Genomic DNA, 22,376 nt, shown 5'->3' with positions numbered 1-22,376 from the left:
AAGAGCTTATGTGTCACATCAATAAAAGTAGAAATGAAAATAAAACAAACTGCATCAGACAATCTCAGTATAATAACGGCAGCACTTTTTTCCTGTCAGCGCTTACTCATTTACGCAGTTCTCATGATCTTTAACAACAATGACTATACGCTGTCCTAATCAGGTTATATCAGTAGAGACCAACTTCAGCCCTTCTGCTCCTTCCTCCCCCTCTTCCTTTTGTTCACAATCAATTCAAAAACTCACATGCCATCTTACAAGAAGCATAGGAATAATTACGACCCACAAAATACTATGATATCACTCATACATCTTTATGCAAGTTCAATATGTGTGTGGACGTATCGCCTATTCTGCCCATTAATGTCTGAAATACAGGATGCAGGGACAGAGGCACCTCAGCAGGTTTGCCGGCGGTACAGACCGGGAGCAGCGGCTGCTGCCCCAGGGGCTGCGCTGCCGCTCAGCGAGGCCTGGGCAGGCCGGAGAGCTGGGCAGAGGGACCTCATGGAGCCCAACAGAGGCCCGTGCCGGGTCCTGCGCCAGGGAGGAACAAGCCCCGCAGCAGCACGGGCTGGGGCTGACCCGCTGGGGGGCAGCTCTGCGGGGAAGGGCCCGGGGGGGCCGGGGGGCGGCAAGTTGCCCGTGGGCCAGCAGTGTGCCCTGTGGCCAGGAAGGCGGGTGGGACCCTGGGGTGCCTCAGGAGGAGCGTGGCCAGCAGGGCGAGGGAGGGGATCCTGCCCCTCTGCTCGGCCCTGGTGAGGCACGTCTGGGGTGCTGGGCCCAGTGCTGGGCTCCCCGGTTTGAGAGAGACGGGGAACTGCTGGGGAGGGCCCAGCGGAGGCTACGAAGAGATGAGGGGCTGGAGCATCTCCCCTGTGAGGAAGGGCTGAGGGAGCTGGGGCTGTTCAGCCCAGGGAAGGGAAGGCTGGGAGCGGATCTTATCGGTGTCTGCAAATGTCCTAAGGGCGGGTGCCAGGGGGATCCAGCTGGGCTCTTTTCATCTGAGTATGAGGAAAAACTTCTTTACTTTGATGGTGACCAAGCCCTGGCACAGGCTGCCCAGAGAGGCCGTGGGGTCTCCTTCTCTGGAGACATCCAAAACCCGCCTGGACGTGACTCTGCAACCTGCTCTGGGAGAACCTGCCTTAGCAGGGGTTGGACTAGATGGTCTCCAGAGGCCCCTTCCAACCCCAACCATTTTGTGATAAGAAGCTAATGGGATATTTAAACAATGCATATTGCATTGTCTCTCTTGCCATACGAATACTTTAAAATACATGTCACGTTTTCAATTTGATGCTTTCACTTACCTGAACACAATACCCAAAAGCTTTAGCTAATAACTAGATAGCCAGTACTTTTCTCTAGAAAAATAATCCTCCTCACTACATACAGATACTTGCAAAAGTCTATTTCCTAAAATTCACTTCTTACCTGTACCAAATAAAAGGTGAATGAGAGGCTATATGTCATTAGGAAATGAAATTAATGGTAAATTCTGCTAGAGTTATTTTCTCTGAGATTATGCTTATTCTTTCTCAGCTGGAGAAAAAAAAATAGAAGAAAAGGCTATACTGACAGACAATTCCTTTTCTATTCAAGTAATGAATATACTCTTCACAGAGATGGTCACCTCTGCAGATCAAGATTCTGAGATAGCAGACATTTTCAGTGCAAGTGAATATTTCAACAGGGAACACAGAAAAATACACCACCATGTTGTTACAGGTACAGCTTCCTATCTATATAACTTTACTTGCTTCAAAAACATTAATAAATCAAATGTTCCAATATCCTCCAAGATCAGCAAGGTTTGTTACTTCCCATTTTTACAAAGAAAAATTAATGCATGGTCTCAAATCAGCTTTTGGCCAGAACATGTGTGATGAGGAGCATGCATAGGGAGGAAATATCTTCCACTTAGTATGACTGTGGTTAACATCTTCAGTTAAGACAGCAGTGAAAAGAAACAGAATATATTTACTCCCGAGATTTTCTATGCCTTAAGTATTGGGCAATGCAGCCACAGCAGTTACATTATCTATAAAAAAGGCAGAATCCTGTCATCCAAAAGGTCTTTCTGCCACCCTAAATTATCTAATCTATCAACAGGATTGAGTTGTAATGAGGAAACAATGGATTATATGGTCTCTCTGTAATGGCAATGTCTGGACTGTCCAAACGGTACCAAAAGATTATTCTTACAAACTTAAGCAGCTGGTAGGCTAAAGCATTTGCTGATGCCTATGGAAGAAATACGAATAGATCCCACTGACTTCCAGCTTCCAGGATAACCACAAAATAGTTCCTCCAACACTTTCCCTTCATCAGAGCAGGTGAAGGAGGTTTTGCTAAAGTACTCTTGCATAATCAGCTACAAAAATTCAGAACAACCACTATTATTACTTGAACCAGAAGTTCAACAGCCAACTCGTACCTCCACAAAACAGTCACCTTCATTGAGGTGTTTCTACTCAAGACTCCCCACTATAACAACTCAGGAAGACTCAAAGATGCAAGGCATCCTCAGAACATTACTCCTTCTCAGAATACATATAACGTCTGAATTCCTGCTCACCTCAGAAAACAAACAGTTCAGAAAATTTTCAATACTGCCATGGCAGCTGCATTCCCCTGACTTTAGGAACGGTTACTCAAATTTAACCTTCAGCTAATTAAGATCTGCGCCATGCCTTCTTCCACCTGCTGTAGTTCTGGAAAGTTACCACTCCCACTATTTGCCTACTGATGGATACAGTTCTTCCCACTTTCTATGGGTCTTCTGAAAGCTCCTGGACTCAGTGAAAATGAAACAAAGAGGAAAGATGAACAAAACACCTGGTTCAATGTGACCGAGCAGCTCTCCTAAGCTGCTCAGCTAGTAATTGAGTGGCCAGAACAATGTGACCAAAACAGATGAGGACTGTAACTGCCTGTAGCAAAAAAGCAAGCAAGCATGAAAGAAAGAACATGTAAGTAGAGCCAGAAGAACATCCTCCTCTAAATCCCTTCACATCACACCTGGAACAGCTGTGTAAATAAACAATGCCTCATCTTTGTACACATTAACAACAGATTATTAATGGTCAAGTTCACCCTTCTTCTTGAGAAGAGATTCCTGCCCCTACCATAAACACCTGGGGCTGGTGAACTGCTGCTGCCACTCTGGTTAGACTTCCATTACACATGAATCAATACCAAGCATGGAAAGAGCTCACCCCACCTCTCACCAAAACTGAGACCACCAGTACAGGGATAAGCATTAACAGCTCACCCACACAGCAGAACAGCAGCATGAGCAGGACCAATCTACCAACAAAGGTACGTTAATCCTCTTTCCTCTGAAGTGAGCAAGAGCTTTGAAATTCACCACACTACAAAATAAAATCTTAGATCAGACACAGCTTGGTCCCCTCTACAGAGCACAAAAATCTATAAAGCAACATCTCTCCAACAGAAAAGTGGTTCAGCCCTGTTTTAAGCACATAAAAGACAGCTTACGAACATCGCAGGCTTTATCTGACTATGCCAATGCTAATGCCCCATCAGCAAAGTTTTTACACAGCTATACTTTTCTTACGTTAAACAAGTTCTGCAAGACACTGCATCCAATAAACCTTGTTCCTACTATTCAAAGAGCAAAGAACTGATAATGGCAGAGTAGATCTTGATTAAAGGGGCAACCAAATATTTTTCTCAGCAAGAGTGCTGGTACTCTCACTGGAAACATGGCCAAAAGTAACGTTGTCTGTTGTCATCACAAGTGCCTGATGGGTGAAAATATTGCTTCAGTGGATACCATGCAGTTCTCACAAGCCTCCTATTTCTTGTTGCCATAGTATTCATATGTGCTTATGGAATGTACAGCTCACTTATGACTGCATTAAAAAATGAAACCCAGATGAAATATGCTCTGAGTGCTTACCAGGGAGCTATTTTAATGATTTACAATCCATCAGCGGATGGACAGAGAGCACAGCTCATTAAAGCAATAGCAGAGCTAGCTGCCATGTCTCTCCTCTTACTGAAATATCGTTCAGGTAAGAATAAATAAATATATAAAACCTGCCCAACTGAGAACCATTATGAAGGAATTAACAGAAAGGCATCTGTTTGAGTAAATGAAAGACAGCATTAACTTCTCTCATGTTTAGAAAGGAAGGAAGACAGGAAGCTTGTAAAACGTGTGCTGTTGAAGCCCCAGCATTTTGAAAAGGCTGTCAGGAGACATAAGCTGCATGTCTAGTCTTAAATGACTTGCTCCAAGGACAGCCAGAAAGGTTGCCCTTAGGGAGTAGCAGTGCTTAAAAGGAGCAGCTTGATGAGATTGTCAGCTTAAAAAGAAAACTAATGACCTAAATCTAAGATGTGACTTGCTTAGAGATTCAAATAGCCATTTGGAGGTCAGGAATCCCAAGATCATCCTAACGAGGGATTCTACTGATCAAATTATCATTTCTTTGCCATGGAATACTTTGTGCAAGCTTTGAAAGCAACTTATTACCCAGATGTACACTGGGATTCTGTACAGAATACAAAATACAGCAAGCAAGGACAGGAGGGAGGACACAGATTCCACACGCAACCACTATCAAACATTGATGTGCTATGGAAGAAATTTGGATGAGTGATTTAAATTACTGTTTTGCCATTATGCAATCAATTTTCTTTTTTATCCTTTACAAAACGCAAATAAAATAAAATACAATGTTTTGGTCTCCCCTGTAGGTAAGTTAGTCACATTATTCAATGTTGTGCTAGAAAAAGCACATACAGAACATCAGTAACTACCAAATATGGTTTTGTACTAACCAAACAGGTGCATTTCTGTGGTTTAACTTAAATCACTCAGTGCTGAAGCACTGTGGTGGTTTAAACTGCTGCCTTTCCCTGGCTTGTTATTGCCACTTCACCTACAACTGTATATACATCAGAAAGCAATGGAGCAGTGGATACGTTACACAACCATCATCATGGACAAACCAGACTTAACAGACCCACCAAGGCTGACTAGCATCTGATGCCAGGTAAGCAATGAGATTCCATTTTAATTAGCAAAGACATTAATTGTTAACATTTTTACATTAATACTCAAACACAATTTGTACATCTAAAGCCCTGTACCAACGTAACACACAGAGCAGTCCTACGCAATCTCTATAAACAACTAAGGAGGCATAAACAGAGAAACAGGGAAACAGTCACATCTAGAGTTGTGTACTAAATCAGCAATAAAAGCATTACAGATGGATAACCGTATGTTTTATGCAAATATGCCTAAAATAAGTTTATGCAATCAGTAGCCACTTAGAATGAGAAGCCATTTTTCTTCTTGCTGCATCTGAACCAATCCTTTTTGCTTACTATTCAAAATATGCCTCTGGAAACCCAAAGATATTAAACCTTTATCTATAAAAAGACAAAAACCACTTCCACTTCCCAAATCTTCCTCTTGCATCATGAGCAGACAAATATAAAAGTGGCTCATTGACTTCCATGGTCAGTGCTCCTGCTATAAGGTTCAATAATAATTAATTCACCATTACATGATAAACATAATAACATTAATAAGCTAGACCTGCAAATATTTATGCATTTACTGAACCACAAGAACATTAAGACAGTTGAGCACATATTAAACCAATTGTAGATCCAAGATTATAGACCAGATCCCCAAACTTTTACTCAAAGGTAGAGGACTCAGCTGTGTAAGTAGAAATAGGTTTAAAAAAAACCCTACACTTCCTTGTCTGTGTAGATCACATATAAATAAGAAAACAGGTTGCTCACATCTGTAAAAACATTCAGAGAAAAAATGATGACTATTAACGAACACCTACATTTACATGATTGCTCATGCTAGAAATGCTAATACAGCTGCCTATAAACAACTTACAGGTTTGAGAACCCAACCAATCTCCAACCAGGGGATCAAAGAAAAAATTGTGGACAAAAGCAAACGATCAGGCATCATAAATAGCACCTTAGAAAAGGCTACCCATTGACTCAGTGTTTAAGGAATACAGCTCATCAGCAAGGCATGTTTTTTAAATGCTCAAGAAGTTACTTTCAAATAACCAGCATGTACTCAAATAATCAGTTCTGTCTGAAAACCATTAAATGAAAAAAAAAAAAAAAAAAGAGGCCAGTTCCTTCAGTTTAGTTTTCGCAATATTTTAGCATCACGTCAAAATGATTAGTCATTTGAACAAGGACTTGCAGGATCAGATCAAAGGAATCCTGCAGTTGCACACACTAAAAGGTTGGACTCTGCTTGCTGCATTGCAGAACACAACTATCCTTTCGGAACAGTCTCACACTCGGAAGCAATTACAGCTCATGTATTTATAAACCTACCAACCATCCACTGGAATATGAATATCACAAAAAAAGACAATAGCAATCTAGCATTTCAACTGTCACCCGTTTAAAAACAAAGAAATGCTGCATAAGCAACTTTTGATGAGTCCCTTCAGAAATGCAAATGGACAAAGGGGGAAAACAGGTCACAGAAAACTGCAAAAAACACACAACAGCACAAAGAATTGTTAAGAAAGATGATAGGAGAGGTTAAAAATAAATAAGAAACATGATATAGGAACAAAGATAATATGAGAGAAATTCAATCTGTACTCAAGTTACCTAGGAAACAGGGTGTCTGTGTGGTGAGTGGTTTATAGAGGAAAAAAATAGCATTGTTTAGAAAAAACAGCCTTTCAGAGAATCACACAAACTTAGCAAACAGACCTTCGGAAACAAAGACGCAGTTCAAATTCCCACCAGGCCTAAGGACTGGCGTTTGCAAAGTTTTAACTCAAAGAAGTTTAAAATAGACACATTGTAAATCGAAGAAGGCAAGAATTTATAATGGTTTTAGCAGCACGCTGTAAGTGCAGTTTTCCCCTTGCAATATTAACAATGACTTTTCAGAAAAAGGTCCCTATATATGCACAGAAAACAATCTAAATTTAAGATTGGAAAAGAGAAAGCATTTAACATTTGGATTTGGGGAGTTAGATTTCAAATCCTAATCTTAAAAATGCCAACCCAGCCAAACCAAAAACACTGGTTTACTACTTCTAGATGAAACTACTTTTTTTTCTCATTTCAGTCTTTAATGGTACCTGTTCTGGGTGTATGAGCAACACACAAATTGAGGCTACTGACAACGGAACTCAAAAAGATCATATCTCTTCCTTCTCACCCAATTTTCAGTAACTTATGGCATGCAACTGTGAATTGGTACAGCCAGACTACTGGCTGTCATAGTAATAACTTGCATGAAAATTAAGAACTAGAAAAGCATTTTAAATTCATGCAGCCGTCAGAACTGGTCAAAATGATACCTCTCAACTCTTCAAAGAAAAAAGTTTCCTCAAAAGAGCTGTGAAGTTCAGGACAGATTTATTTATTTTTTGTCCACAATAGCCAGGAAGTAGTCAGCTCGCCTCTCTGGAACTATATGGACACATCCCAGACACTGCATAATCTGTACGTGGCTCCTCTTATTTTCTCTCCTTCTTCCTCTTCTTTTCTAATTCCTCCACCTCTTCAAAAAGCATTTTTGCTACGATTTTTTTTTTCTGGCGCAAGGGGGAGATAGTTTCAGTGTTCAGAATCTTAATATTTTCACAGGATGAGAAAAACATTTCCCACCCAAGTCTAAAAGCTAGGAAAGCGTCTTTCACATTTTGCAGGAGCATATCATGCAGCCTGTTCTTCACATTATCTCTTCCAACTACTGTTGCTCTCATACAGGATTTCAGAGGAAAAATGGAAACAGATGGCCTGTTAGCTTTCAGGGTAAATGGCAAGCATTGTGTGGGTCACCAGTCTAAAAACCACAGCTTGGAAGCCTTTAATCTATCTTATTTTAGGTACTTCTATGATGACCACTTTGACAGCATCTTAAAAGGAAAGATACTATTTATCGTAGGGTGGGAACTTGCAGAACTTCATTTTACATCTATTTAAAGAATACAAATACTCTCTAATCTGACAAAAAACAGTCCAGTCCTTTGAAACCACCTTCCAAGCTACCTCTCTGATTCTGGGAAAAAGTTAATAAAAACTTTTTAAAAACATCAGTAAATCTGAAAATAAGCACCGGTTCAGGGATAAATAATGACTGAAGACTAGAAAGTAAACTGGCCTTCTATCTTGTAAAAGATAGTCAAATGTCAAGTCAAAACTGTGGGCGAGGGCCAGAGTGGTCCGTAACTTGGTAGGTAACAGAAAACACCTCAGTATCCCAAGGACTGCTATCTTGGTTGACAGTCCCTAAATCAAATCATCAAAGAAACAGAACAAGCAGAATAGAGTCCTGTGCAGAGCTCCACCTTCCTGACCATAAGTATTAGCAGAAAGTGTTACAAATCCAGATTTTGTCTTGTGTTTGTAGGTCATGTTTCCAATTGCACAAGTGATCAGACATTTCCAAAGATCAGTCACAGCACAGCTTCTCCTTAGTTTTGCATGGTGCAATTGGTTGTGGGTTTTGAGACAGTGAAGGATTCCATGAGTCATCTCATGCTGTCACTCCATGCCATGGTTACACAAAAGAATGATGCAGTACATTTGGACCACATTGGTTCTTGATGAACCACAGACGTTGTTTTGATTTCATGAGATCCCAAGTCTCAGCAGTAGATAGTCATTTTCAATTGGAGTGGACATTTGTTCTTAAGAAGTCCCAAAGGTTAGGAGGAGCTGGTGCTGAGGCTCTGTTTCCGAGGAAATTCCATCAAATAGGGTGTACTCCACCAGCAAGTGCTTTCACCATGTACAAGGCTGTTCTGGTGACTTATGGCAAGAGACTCCGGCATCACATTAACTCTAACAGAGCCATGGTCTTAAACTGTTGTTTATTTTTATGACTGTAAAGCTCTGTATATAGCGATCACTGGAAAAGACGAGGAATAATGGAAATCTCTTGTGTTTGCCCAGCTGACTGCTGCTTGGAAGTGCTTTCTATTAAGAAGCTACACTCCTGTAGATTAATATTGCAGTCACTTATTAAAAAAACTCAAGGCATGTATATGTTTCCATATCGGCTTATGCAATTTCTGCCTATACACAGACCTGCGTACAAATTCAGTCACCTCCTAAGCCTGATATAAGCCATCATCAAGTTAAGCAGGCTGGGGAGGAGTGAAACACACGGGATACCTGGAGAACCTGGGAAGTTAGTAAAAACATACACTTCTCTGTTTACTGTGAGCCTAGGCCCTACTAGCTGAAAAGTGATCCATCCAAAAACGTACTTACAATAATATCTATGTGGCTGCTATCTAGAAGTTTTCCCAGTTTATGGCGGTAACTGACCCCACTCTTAACAGGTTCAACAGAAGCCAAAAGTTAAACCACCACAGCTCCATCTTGCCTGTTCAAATGAGTTGCAGTACAGGGTGGCAGAGTTTGGCCATAAGAATGCTTTGAATCTGCAGAAGTTAGAACACCACCATAAAAGAGGTAAACCATTTTAATGGCACACTACATTTGTCAGCAAGGAAATGGGATTGCTGCTGCCTTAGACATACATCTTCAGGGACTAATAGTGGCTTTCAGCATGTGGCAACAGTACTGCTCAACTCAGCAGGAAAACAGGCCATTACAAGGCAACCAGCAACTCTGCTGTGCTTTTGGAGTAGCTGGCAAGGAGGTGGTGTTGAAAAAAAATAAAATGAAGACAGTAAAATCTCAGCTTTACAGTTGCTGCTCACTCAACAGAAACTCAGAGAGCAGAAAAGCTCTGACCTGAGCTGCCCAGCAGAGCTCTCTGTGATTCGACTCCCAGCCTCTTCTCTTGGCTCTGAGCTCTGGGGCAGAAAAAGAGCAACTTGAGTGAGGCTGCAATGCCGGTAGGGAAGCAGAGGCATTTTGGACATGAAAGCTGTTCCCAGTTGGAGAGAAGTGAGATGCAAAAAACACCCGGTTGTGCCAATACTATCACTAAATGTCACTCAGAGGTACCAGCCCTGTCCCCATAACTCAAAAAAAGACCACATGCAGTCATCTTGTGACCACTCCATCACCCTCCTTGGCAGGAGGATTGTGGGATACAGTGTGGCTAAAACTTAAAAATACATGTGTCCGTTCACAATGATTTACTAATCAAATTTTCATTTTGCATGGAGAGAAGAACAGAACAGTAACTCACTGGAGATGTTGTTAATCGAAGGATCGCTCCATTTTTTATTTCATTACGATTCTGAAAGAGAAAAATCCAAAAGGTGTTATTTAAGACTCAAAGATGAAATATGCATTGAGCAGAATGACATACTAAACCAGCAACAGTACCTTCCCCTGCCTGCATGCAAAAGCTTCCCTCTTTCATGCAAGCTAACACCTATACAGTGTTTTCCCCACCAAGATACACTAACATTAGCTTCAAGAAATAGGTTCACATTTTATTTAACAAATCTGAACCCTTTCAAGAATGACTTCATGTTTTTCAAAGTTTAGCTTCCACTGGCAACTTCTAAATATTTCTTTGAAATATACTGTCTATGGTGTCTGGCTCTGGTATTGTGCTAAATAGTTGAGGAGTTCGTAAGTTTGCTGAAACCTGTCATTAAACATCTGCAGGATTTAAAATTTATCCCGCTGGCTTTCCATTTTCTATAACAAGAACATGCTGACTTAAACCACTGGAACCAACCCACTGAGCTCTGCCACCAAGACTTTGCATTCTCCCTCAAAGTAAGAAAAAAAAAAACCAAAACAAAACAAAAAATCAACCATCACTGTTAACAGTAAGTAAGGTTCAAACGTGTCATAAGTCATTCTCCTTACCCGGAGAGGTAAGCATTAAACATTTTTTTTTTTTTTGGTTAAGCTCACATAGTGTGTTCAATTAAACTAAAGCTACAGATAGACGAAAAAGCTACTATGACATAAGCTATGGTGTACACTTACAGTATCCTCACAACTTTGTGGTCAATGCCCATGTTCATGGTTTTCCCCTGTGGTAAGCATAGGGGACCCTGCCCCTCTTTCAACAAGCTACCTCCTGTTCACCACAGGTTGAGACTACAGTCCCTGGCACGACGAAGATACTAACAGGTGCTGACTGTGCACAGCACAATGCACAGTCACAATTTCATCCATGGTTCAATAGCTTGTTCATGGACCAATACCCTAATTTGTCAAAGAAACTGGAGGAATCCCTAACAGTTTGAGAGAGAAGAGCTAATTTTGTTCTGAGGATCACATTGCAAGCTTTCTGCAGACTGGTGTTTAGCCCAGGAAAAAAAGAGAGAAAGAGAGAGTATTTCTTCTCAGGCAATTTCTCCCAAATTCATTTCATCTTTGTTGCTCCCATTCTGAAACTTCTCAAATCCAAAATGCTAAAAACAGGATAAATTTTGCCTGAAACCAGGTCAAGTAGTCCCAAAATAAAACTCCAGTACATTGTCTCTTTCTTGGTATCCAAGTCATCTGTGGGATTGGTTCTAGCTACCTACAAGATCACTCTCCACCCACAAAGACTTCTTCACTCTAACTGAAATAAATGAAGTGCCAGCCAACACAAGGGGTACATGGGAGAAAGTTTTTTTACGGTCTTTCCTTATATATGCAGTTAACTCATCTCAGCCTTCAGCAGCCTCCTCCTGCCAGAACAGCCCCAGGGAGGCCAGCCAGGCTATACTCAAGAAAGGGGCAATAAAGGGTGAGCAGCTAAATAGAGGGTGACTTCCCACAGCGCTAACAAAGTGCCAGATTTTCTCCTCTTGTAGTAAAACAGCACCAGACCCAGCTATGTTTCATCACGTCTAAGGAATCTGTATGAAGTGGCAATAGTGCATTTGAGTGGTTTAATCTAAATCAGTGTTGAAACAAACTCACTTTGCAAACAGTTGTGGTGGCTTAAACTGTTCCTGCCTTCTGGATTTGTGGAACTGAATAAAAGTAATTGCTTTAGGACAGACAGTCAGCATAGGCTAAATTTACCTCCATCGACAGTTTAGACTAAGCCACTGGCCCTCAACTGTGTTAGGCCAGGGTATGTGCATGCACACATACACACAGGGTTCCATCAGCTTTACTTGTAACGCAGCAAATCCCAGCATGCAAAAATACTAAAAACAGTTAGGGAATCCGACAACACTTAAACAACTTCAACTGTACCAGTCACATTCAGAAGTTCACCAATAACCTATATGAAAATATTGGAGCGAAGTAAATAGACTGTTCTTAAACATAAGTAAGAGCACACACAGAGGCTTATTTTTTCAGCAACAAAACTTTCAGCTTAAAGTTTCTCATGTTTCCTGCTCTAATTAACATGAACTACAAAATCAGATGTAGAAATGAGTTTGCAGTTTCAGAAGTTAAGTCACTTCATCTGGGCCACAATAATCATCTCTGCAAACACTTTTAGTTCACTGCAAACATGAGGTACTAGGCATTGGGCGAGGAGGCTACGCAGTGGTCTCAGGAGGCTTGAGGAGTTTCCAAACAGTACTCCAAAGAGTACTATTTCCCTCCCACCTCCCACCAGCTCTGGCACTGGACAGACCTGTTTGTAGGTCAGCCTCACTAAACTCGCAGAAATTAGCCCCGGTAGGAAAGAGAGGAGTTTTCCGTCAGGTTAATAAACAGAAGCAAGCTCTGCAAGGGTTCAGCACCAGTGCAAACCCAAGAAAGATGGTGGAACCACATCTCTGGGAGCAGGGAAGCAGTGGTGGGGAACAGAACAGGGAAACTGTGAGGAGAAATTACACCTTCCCTTTTTGGAAGCAACAAGCTGCCAGCCACAGCCCAAATTACATTATTTCGCAGTTGCTTCGGGCTGAAGCCACGCTCCGCAGTTTGTTCAATTAACAGTAATTTTGTCACAACCCTAAACACATAAAAAGCTAAAGCACATAAAACCCTAACACATAAAAAGCTGATCTTAACCTGACATACTCTCTACAGTGTCAGGCATGCAGATAAAAAATAAAACTCTAATTAAATAAGGACACTTACAGATTGCATAGATTGAATCTACAAACAATCTAGCATGTGATCTTGTCTAGATCTTTTATCAATATCTATCTTGCTAAAAATTATTTCTCTATAGTGAGAAGAATGTCAGAACAAGTGGAAAAAAGGAAGCCATAACCTGGTTGAAGTTCAGCTATTGCAATGGATAAACAAGAGAAGCACTGTTCTCCAGTGACTGTATGTCAGCAGGTTATATATAAAACAGAAAAAAGAACACACAAAGTACATAAAAGCATCACCAGAAATTTTCATTGGGGTCTTTCTGTTTATTTATCAAGCCAAGTCTGAAACACCAAGGCTTTCAGACTCGAAGTTGCAACGTTTGTCAGAGCCCACAGCACATGAAGCCCAAGGACCTTTCATCATGCCTGGCTTGGTGCAAAGTGCCAAAGTCTGCCCTGTACTATAAATTCAGTCACTGTTACCACAAGAGATAGAAAGCTTGTCTTCAACTCCTGATTTAGACAAAGGCTTAAAGGAAAACTGCCTGCACCTCCTCTCTGAAAGTATTCAAAGCATCAAGCCTCTAACACCAGCAGGCTAGCCAAAACTCGAAAAGGGTTAGCTGTCCCCCAATACAAAAATCCAATTTTGCTTATCCATTCTAAATTATGACTTAAGCACCTACCAAGAAACCGCATGTAAGCGTACAATTAAGCCAAGAGGATTTCCTACATTAACTGGGTGATGCAGTAGTCAGTATGCCAGTTAATTTCAACTGCAACATTTACACACAGTTAATCTGCTTAGTATTAAGGACAACATCCTGTGGATTTCTTTTCCAGGATAACAGAACATCATTGTGGCAGCCTGGTTTTGGCAATCATACTGGTGAGCACCACCACCACAACTGTTCAGGACAGGGCTCACCACCACCTATAGGGAGGTAACCACATGAACAAGACAAAAAAACAACAAAAAACCCTTCCAAGCTAGTTCTGATCTGTTTCTCAAGTGTACATCAAGTTTGTAGGGATTGTTCATCCTGTTGATCTATATCAGAAAGCTTGTTCCTGGGCAGTGAGGGAACTGGTAAAAACAGTACTATTAACCCCCACACCCCCACCCCATCCCCCAAAAAAATCCTAACAAGTAAATGGATTTGTTATAAATGTTATCTAGGACTAAACAGCAGTTATATTATGGATACAAATAAGCCACAGTTGCAGTATTATATCTAACAAGAGTCTACACTCACAAGATTATTTTATTCTAATTGAGTAGATAGTATTTCCAAGCATCATATTGCCTCATGACGCTTTCCAAGCTGAGTTTTCAGACAGACATGAAAACACACAAACCACAAGGCACAGCAGGAAGTAAAGTATACCTGGACAGTTTGCCTTGTGTTCAGGTCCTAGGGCCTCTGACTTCCAGCTCCACCAGTTGCAGCAACATGAACCTATGTTACCTGCCACCAGATTCTGTTCCTTCTCAAAGCTCTGCCTTTACTATGCCATAGGCTACTTTGCCCAAAACACATGCAGGAGACTTGCATAGACTTGCCCTCAAGCATTAACAGAGTCCACCAAACCACACAGAGGGATGAAGGTACATGAATTTGTTTTCAAAAAAATCCTATCAAAATAGTCAAGCCATTTATTCAGAGCTTTGCTGGAAAGACACTTCAGAAAACATATCAATTTATTTTTGCCGTGCATTTGTTTTCTCATTTTAATAATCTGTTATACTGAGTAAAATGCCTCAGGATTCAGCTCACTGTAACTGGTTGGAATGGAATGTTTTCTCAACATATTTGAGGAAGACATAGAAGCATTGGTTCCCATGGTTATAGCTTACTCGGCACTATTCTTTAACTTTGACCAAACAGCTTCCTTCAGACTTCGCTAACTAGGCTGAAGAGTAGCAGCCAAGAAATCTAAAATTCTTCATGTGTTTATATTGCTAAGTAATAGATTCTTTCCTATTTCAATACTACTATTATTCTATTACATCTTCCTCCAAAGTGACACAACAAAAAATTAGAGCTATGAAACACACTTTAAGCTGGTGACTCCATAACATTTTTGTAAGGATGAGTTTGGGCAAGTAGTAAATAAGGACAACATAATAACATAATATGTTCACTTTTAAGTCAACAACTCAGGAAAGACAAGCAAAGTTCTTGTTGGCCGATCTCCCTTAAAGCACCGATTCAATATGCTACAGCAGTCAGTAAACACTGGGTGCTGTCAGAAGTGGTACTGTGAACTAGTCAGAGGCATCGTTTTGCCACCACCCAAGAACTTGAAGCACCCATACACAGGGCACTGTGTGCAGTTCTGATCTTCACACCTTAAGGAGGACACAGTAGTGTCAGGGAAAATGCAGAGAAAGGCAAAGGAAATGCTCAGTGGGATTGAGCAGCTGCCTCACAAGGCAAGGTCTTCTCAGTTTGGAGGGACAAAGGCCACAGGAGGGAATGCAGGGGACAAGCTGAAGGCAGAACTGCTGTTAATCAAATCCTGCAGTATGAGAACTAGGGATTGCTGGATGAAAACAGTAAGGGATTGGTTTAAGGCAGATATGAAGACTATACCTCTTCATTCAGCAGGCAGTGAACTACTTGAGCTTGCTGTCACAACAGGTTGTGAAAGCAGGCAGTATCAGCAGGTTCAAGAAGAGATGAAAGAATTTCATGGCCTTTATATGGAATATTAAATGGACTAAGTGTAGATTTAGCCTCTAACACCTGTAGTACGATGAATGTAAATGCTGAGGAAGCACGAAGAGAATGAAAAGCATCATCTCATCACAACCCCGAATGGCATTTGCTACTGTTACAACTGGAGATAGACTATGAAATTAGATATAACATTTGGCTGACCTGGTAGGAGATTTCTTAAGTTAATTTTTAGTCACCAAAAACTTTGATGAGAGCTAAGAAATACGGTACTGTTTTAGAAGAAATACTGAGGCAATTAATCTTGTAATAGAATTCCTTTTCTGGGAAGCTGCTGGAGACAGGGAGAATGTCTTCTAGTTTTTCACATTAGAATTTGATGAAAGCATTTTCCTTAAAAAATTAAGTGTTGGTAAGTATAGCTGGAGTTTCTAAAAAGAGGGGGTTTTCTGCATGCTGTTTATCTACCCTTATTCAAAGATGACAGAGGCCAGTAAATAAACCAAATTACACCAGTGGTACAGTTTCACGGTATACCTAATCCAGTGCAACTCCACAGCCCACAAGAGGCACAATTCTGCATATATCCTTCTAGCAGCGTGTGGGCTCCTAACACTTTCCTTACATCAGATCTACTAACATGCAGCAACACAGTCAGCCACCTAACCTTAAAAAATTACTTCTTCCTCTCCCCTTCATTCACATAAAAAGGGGGAAAAAAAATCCAGAGTTTTCTTTTGTCAGATCCTTGACTAGAAGCAACTCGCCTTCTAGCAGTAGTCACTAGGATGCTAGTGGGGCAAAGGGAATGAAGCAACAGAGGGGAAAAGAAAGCTCAACTACCTTTTTCTCCAGCAACCCACAGTAATACCAAATTCAATGACACTTAAACCACATCCTAAGAAAAAGTCTGTACTTTGCATGATTTACTCATCTTCAGGTGGCGTGATCTACAGGGACATTATCAGGAACCACTTGCTCTGCAGAGCAAGAGTGGTATTACACTGTAGGTTATAGTTACAGACAAGTTATTTTTAACCTGGATCAGTTCCCCAATTCAAGCAACCACACAGACAGTTGAGTTGTACCAGTAACACGAAAGGAGCAGGCAGATAACAAGCAGCCCCATCATCCTCTGATAAGCTGGAACATAACAGCTGCACCCTGCAACATAAACATCAGGAAGTGACAGACTTAGCTGGGATCATACTCTTGTTGTTGAGATCATGTGGGGAAATCAGAACAGGGAACTGGTACGGACACACAAAAAACCCAAATAAAGACTGTCAATTTGAAGTCAGCTCTTCCATGCAGTTCACCCAACACATTCACCCACAGCACCAAGGAGGGGTCAGCACAGGAGGAGTAGCTCCTTAAGCAGATGCTGCTACTAAGAGAAATAGCTTTAGACCCAAGCCAAGATTGCAGTTTGCAGTCACTTTTGCCAAATCAAAGCAAAGCTTTGCTACCATAAAGCAGAGTCTTGCTTTTCAGTCTCTTGCTCTTCCTACTACTGTTTTTATGTGGCATAAACAGTTGCATAACTAGTTGATGAATCAACAAGGGAACTAAACCAGCCAAAAAATTTATCATTTTGGGTTTTGCCCAGTTTGTAAGGTAAAAGACAGACATAAGCATTGTAAGTAAAATCAGGAAAGCTGGCCAGCTCATTTTGCAAGCACCACGTTTGGAGCCACACTAAGGCTTGTTTAAGGGGAAGCCTGCACATACCTGTGCTTCTCTAACATATACATCCTACTCGTACTCCCTTGCCTGCACCCTTCCTCACAGATACAGAGGGACTGTAGGTAAAACATCCCTTCTCCTTTCTGACTACAGTCGTAATTTGCCATCAAGTTCATTCCACATCAGCCTAAACCAGTTCCAAGAGCAAGTGAGGGACATAACGGCGCACAGCTGTTATGAAGAGCAAAGTTTCATTCCTTTTTCTGCCCTTCCTTTAACTTCTTCCTTCTCTGCAGCCCATTCCTGGACACAATTCAAAGGTTCTGCTTCACCCTTACATCAGATCAGGCAGACTTTTTTCTTAAGCAAATTTAATTAAAGTGGCACATTATTCCCCCTCCCTTGCCACCACCTCCAAAAATTGTCCAAAAAAAAATATATAAAAAAAATGCCATAGCCAGCAGAAATGAAGTGGCAGGATCTCTTGGGGCAGGGGAGAAGAAATCAGAACCATCCCCTTTCAGCACTGAGCTATGGTGTCTGTTCACTGCACCTTGTAAAAATACCCATCTGAATAGGTTGTTCTTTAAGTATGAAGATAATTTAAAGAGCATTTTTCTGTCAGCCATATCTTGAAAGAACTGTTTGCTATCAGCTGAACCCAAACAATCACACTGCACCTGTGGTATACTGTACCTATCTTCAAGCGCTGAAACAAAGACAAACCATTTCAGAGCCTTTCCTCTCTAGTGATTACTTGCAAGGCAAAATGACAAACTAAAATCAAGAAAATAAATATCTATACAGCTGTTTAAAAAACCCCACTTGATCCACCACATCAGCCTTGATGTGGAACTAAGGAACTGAACAGAAGATATTGTCATACTAACTATTTAAAAAGAAGGCAAGCAGAAGAACTGAGCTGCTCATGCTGGGGTCAGGAAGTTTAACAGGGTGACAGGACAGAATTATTTTCTTTGGAAAATTTAGCATAAACCTAAAGTCCTACAAAATGAGTCCTAAAAACTAGGACTAATTTGATAAGAGAAGGATGACCACTGTTCTTGAGATCAGCCTGAACGAAGCCGAAGCAGGGTTGAAAGTGATCTAGTGTACAGATACTCGAGTTTTACTTCTGTTCACTGAAGAAATATACTCATGTCCACTGTTTTTTACTGGAGCTCGCAAGACAGTTTTACCAGCATCCATCAAGCAGGCAGAAGTACAGCTGCTCTGGCTCCATGTGCTGTCCGTATTGTTAGGAATATCTGCAGGGCTGTGCAGATGACCCAAAATAGTAAGAAATATGTGAATATAAGGGAAATACCACATGTCCTATCAGTGGCAGAGAAAAGGTAAAGTCGGGCATAGTTTGGTCCAGGTCCAATCTGGAATGGAATCTGCCATTTATGTAGCACTACTAACAAATGTATTACCAAGAGAAATGCAAAATGGCAAACAAGGAACAGAGCACTTGATACATTTCTCCAGTTCCCAGCCTTTATGCTACTTACCATTTTCAGCTGCTTACAAAGCACCAAGTCCTTTAGTAAATCAGAAACTTTCATTATTGAGCATGTTTACTTCGAACTCACCGACATTCAGTCAATTAGTGAGTACAGACGAATACTAAAACGTGAAAGAAAAAACTTCAAAAAAACCCCAACCCTACTAGTGGCTCATTTCCCGTCCCGTCATTTGCATACGCTCCCACGCAGGGAGCCTGCAATGGCATGGTGGAATTTCACATGAATATACAATTACAGGTTGTATTCAGCAAAAAATAGGTCACAAGCAAAAGCACCTTTGAGAAAAAACAATCACCAGGGACTCTGGTACGCAGGTTCCCAGCTTGGGGAAGGCAGGGGGTAGAAGGACGTCCCATCTGCCAACACAGCAAAGAGCTGAGTAATGACAACGAAAGTAAGGTGGGGGCAGCTCCCTTTGCAAAACAACACGAAAAGTCTCTCAAAATTACTGGAGGGAACTCAGTGTCTGCTATCCTCCACTTCATGCAATAGACCCGTAGGAATGAAAGGGAAATGTGGGAGTCAGGAAAGAAGGAAAAACACACAGGGAGTCTTCAAGGGCATCAGATGTAAAAAAACGAACACAATAAATTTATGACTGAATAAAAATGGGCCGCAATCAACACACAGATTAATGAAATGCCCTTACATTTAAAAAACAAGATTTTAAAAAATGGCACCAGTATCATCATTGTGTGCTGAACATAGCCAGGAGCTGGCTCACACAGCCCCTCAGCAAGAATGAGTTAGCCTTTTCTTCCCAATAGCTGCTCAGGGTGCAGAGTTAAAAGCACCACATTCTACCTCTAGCAGTGAAGCCAGTTTGAACACTGCTCTTCCCCAGCCCCACACTCCTGCAAGGCCCCCTTGTTATAAACATTGTGGTTTATCACACCTTCAGATGTGACCAAAAAACCTCATTTTTCAGGCTGCGTTGTCATCTCAACAGTGACAATGATCCAGCTCCTTCACAACCTTTTTGTTTTTAGAGACCAAGTTTGAGCTAAAAATGACCCTGCCAGACCCAGAGCCCACAGTGGGCAGTGCAGCCAGGTGCACAGATGGATCTATAGCAGCCAGACCTAGTTTACAAGGCCAAGGGTGAGCAATGATAAGGGACCAGGCATATCCACCAACGTGCTGCATGAGACACTCGCATGCCTGTCCCTGAATTCCTAGTATCACCAGCAGAGGAACACAGCAGATAGAGATCCAAGCTGTGGTTTTCAGCCCAGGAACACACATAGCAGACAAAATTATACAGTCATTTTCTACTCTTCACATAGCATTTTCCATTCTAAACCTGACCTCACCCAGGCTATAGCATTCCTGACTTTTTATGCCTCAACATGCACGAGCATTTATTCAGGTACAACCTGGACAGATTGAAGCAAAGATGACTTTTTCATTCTCTGTTATATAGTGTCTAGCACAATGAGATCCTCATTCAGAAGTCAGGCTTTCAGAGGTTTGACCTACCAAAGAAATGCTCCTCCAGTGTAAGTAAGGCATTTAAAAAAACCAAGAGACACACCTATTAATGTAATTAAAAAATCAAATACACTGTGATCAAAACACCAGCTAGGCTTGAGCTTAGGCACTATGCCTGCTTCGTTTTCTTGTTCATATATCCTCCTGCTTTATTTCTCCCATTTTTAAAGAAATTACTAAAATACATAATTAATAGTTTCCACTGCATTTTCAGGGGCACAGATATAGCCAAACCAGAACCCCAGAGGCAGCGGTCCAAACTGCATCTGCTGTGATAAGCCCTATCTCTAGTAGAAACCCTGACTGACTCAAGATTTGTTATAAGACTGCCCTTATACTGTCTGAAGCAGTTATTGCTACTTCTGTAGAGCCATTTTCCCAAATAATACAGCCGGGGGGGGGGGGGGGGGGGGGGGCAGGCGGGGCGTGGGGAGAAACCAACAGAACTGCTTGGGCGTTGTTTTTATTTATGTATGGTATAATCAGGGAATACAGGTCAGCTACAAAAGATAAAGAGTTCTGCATATGACTACCAAAACACAGATGCGCTGTTTGCCACCCAAAACCAAAAATATAATTGTAAACCATGTGTTGACAATCCCACATTTGTAACATTTTCACCTCAAAGTTTCTTGTTACTTTGTACAATAATTCATTAATTGCTATTCTTTCTGGCAACTTTAAACGTGGTGACACTTCAAAAAGGAATCTCTACCTGGAAAGCCATAAATCAGCAGTCACCCAGGCTCTGCAGAAACATGACCCATACATAATGTTTTCTGCATATGTACAGACATACAATGCATCTTCGAAAGCAGTGAAAAAAAACTTATTAGAAACTGTCACCGTTTGCAAAAGAGCTCTGCTCACATCCTAGTAAGAGGCAGATTTAAGCAATGTGGGCTTTAACAATTAGTGTTGTAGCTTCATTAAAGTGCAAGTGTTTGTCCTCACACCTGGTGTTTTTCGTGTTTTAATTCAGAAAACAACAACATGCTACTGCACACAAATGAGGGGAAGTACGTAGAAGGGGTGATGGCCTATATAAGCCTCTCTTTATAGCCACTATCCAATAAGCAGTGACAAACAGTGAACAATATCTAATAAAAGTCACAGACATCTGAGTAATACTGGTGGCATTTAGAGCTCTTTTCTCTTATTTATGTGACTCAGAGTCAGACACTCTGCATAGTTTCAGTAGGGAATAAACAAACTCGAAGTCCTCTCTGCAGTACAATCCCAAATGTTCCAGAAGACCATCATTTTCCACCCTTATTGCAAGTTTAAGGCAGCCAAAAGCCATCAGACTTCCTCTTATGTAGAACAGAAAACATTCCTCCTTCTCAAAGCTGCAGGAGCCTACCCCACCAAACATAGAGGTAAAGCCTGGAAGATTCCTCCAATTGTATCAGGACGAATTCCTTCAACGAGCCCTAGTATTCACTCAGTCGTGGCTTCTTGGAAATATTCACTGTACAATCAGAGTTTATATGCCAACAGGCAAATTCAGTTGTGTCTGGCTTATTGGAAAATGTTGTGTCACAATTCAGGGCAATTAGCGTAACAGTCTCACTATTTAATTTGGGTGGAGGCAAAACACAGCAGCCAGTAATTACTTCAACAGTTTTCCTTGTGGTGGCCTTTGAAGTGTCTGTCAGTTGAAACTTGAAAAGAAAGGATCAAAACCGCACAAGGAAAAAAGGGGAGATCCAAAACCAAACTGTGACACATCGAGAAGGTTGTCGGGGGTGACAAACAGTTAAATGAAAAACTGAAACTGGTCTGCTTAAAAAAATGTAAGAAAAAAAAGCACTATCTTATAAGCAACTGCTCTAGCTCCTTGCTAAATTTAGTCTTTCTAAATGCTTAACTGTGCTTAAGTTCCCTTTATTTCTTGGGTGGGGGTAAAAATTACAGCAAGAGAAAAGTTAGTTCGTGTCTCAGCTGTATTTTGCAGATCCTAAACAAGTGTAAAATGCAAAACAAAGCAAAAAGACCCACTTAGGAGTAAGCCAAACTACACTGATAACACTCTAAGTCAGAGGCATCTAGAT

At 41.2% G+C, this 22,376-nt stretch overlaps 1 protein-coding gene across 4 annotated transcripts in view; it reads right to left on the bottom strand.

Moving 5' to 3' along the window:
* Window positions 1–22,376, bottom strand: part of ELMO1 (engulfment and cell motility 1) — a 311,295-nt gene that overhangs the window by 225,620 nt on the left and 63,299 nt on the right. For 3 of the 4 annotated variants that reach the window (XM_056334326.1, XM_056334325.1, XM_056334327.1), the window contains one exon: window positions 10,163–10,213. The exons of the other annotated variant lie outside the window; for it this stretch is intronic. In XM_056334326.1, coding sequence (XP_056190301.1) covers window positions 10,163–10,213 — 51 coding nt within the window. The remainder of the gene's footprint in view (window positions 1–10,162; window positions 10,214–22,376) is intronic. 4 annotated transcript variants of the gene reach the window in all.

Source organism: Falco biarmicus, chromosome 4 (assembly GCF_023638135.1).
Source record: "Falco biarmicus isolate bFalBia1 chromosome 4, bFalBia1.pri, whole genome shotgun sequence".
NCBI lineage: Eukaryota > Metazoa > Chordata > Aves > Falconiformes > Falconidae > Falco > Falco biarmicus.
The sequence above is the reverse complement of the archived record's forward strand: the minus strand, read 5'-3'. Positions and strand labels throughout refer to the sequence as shown.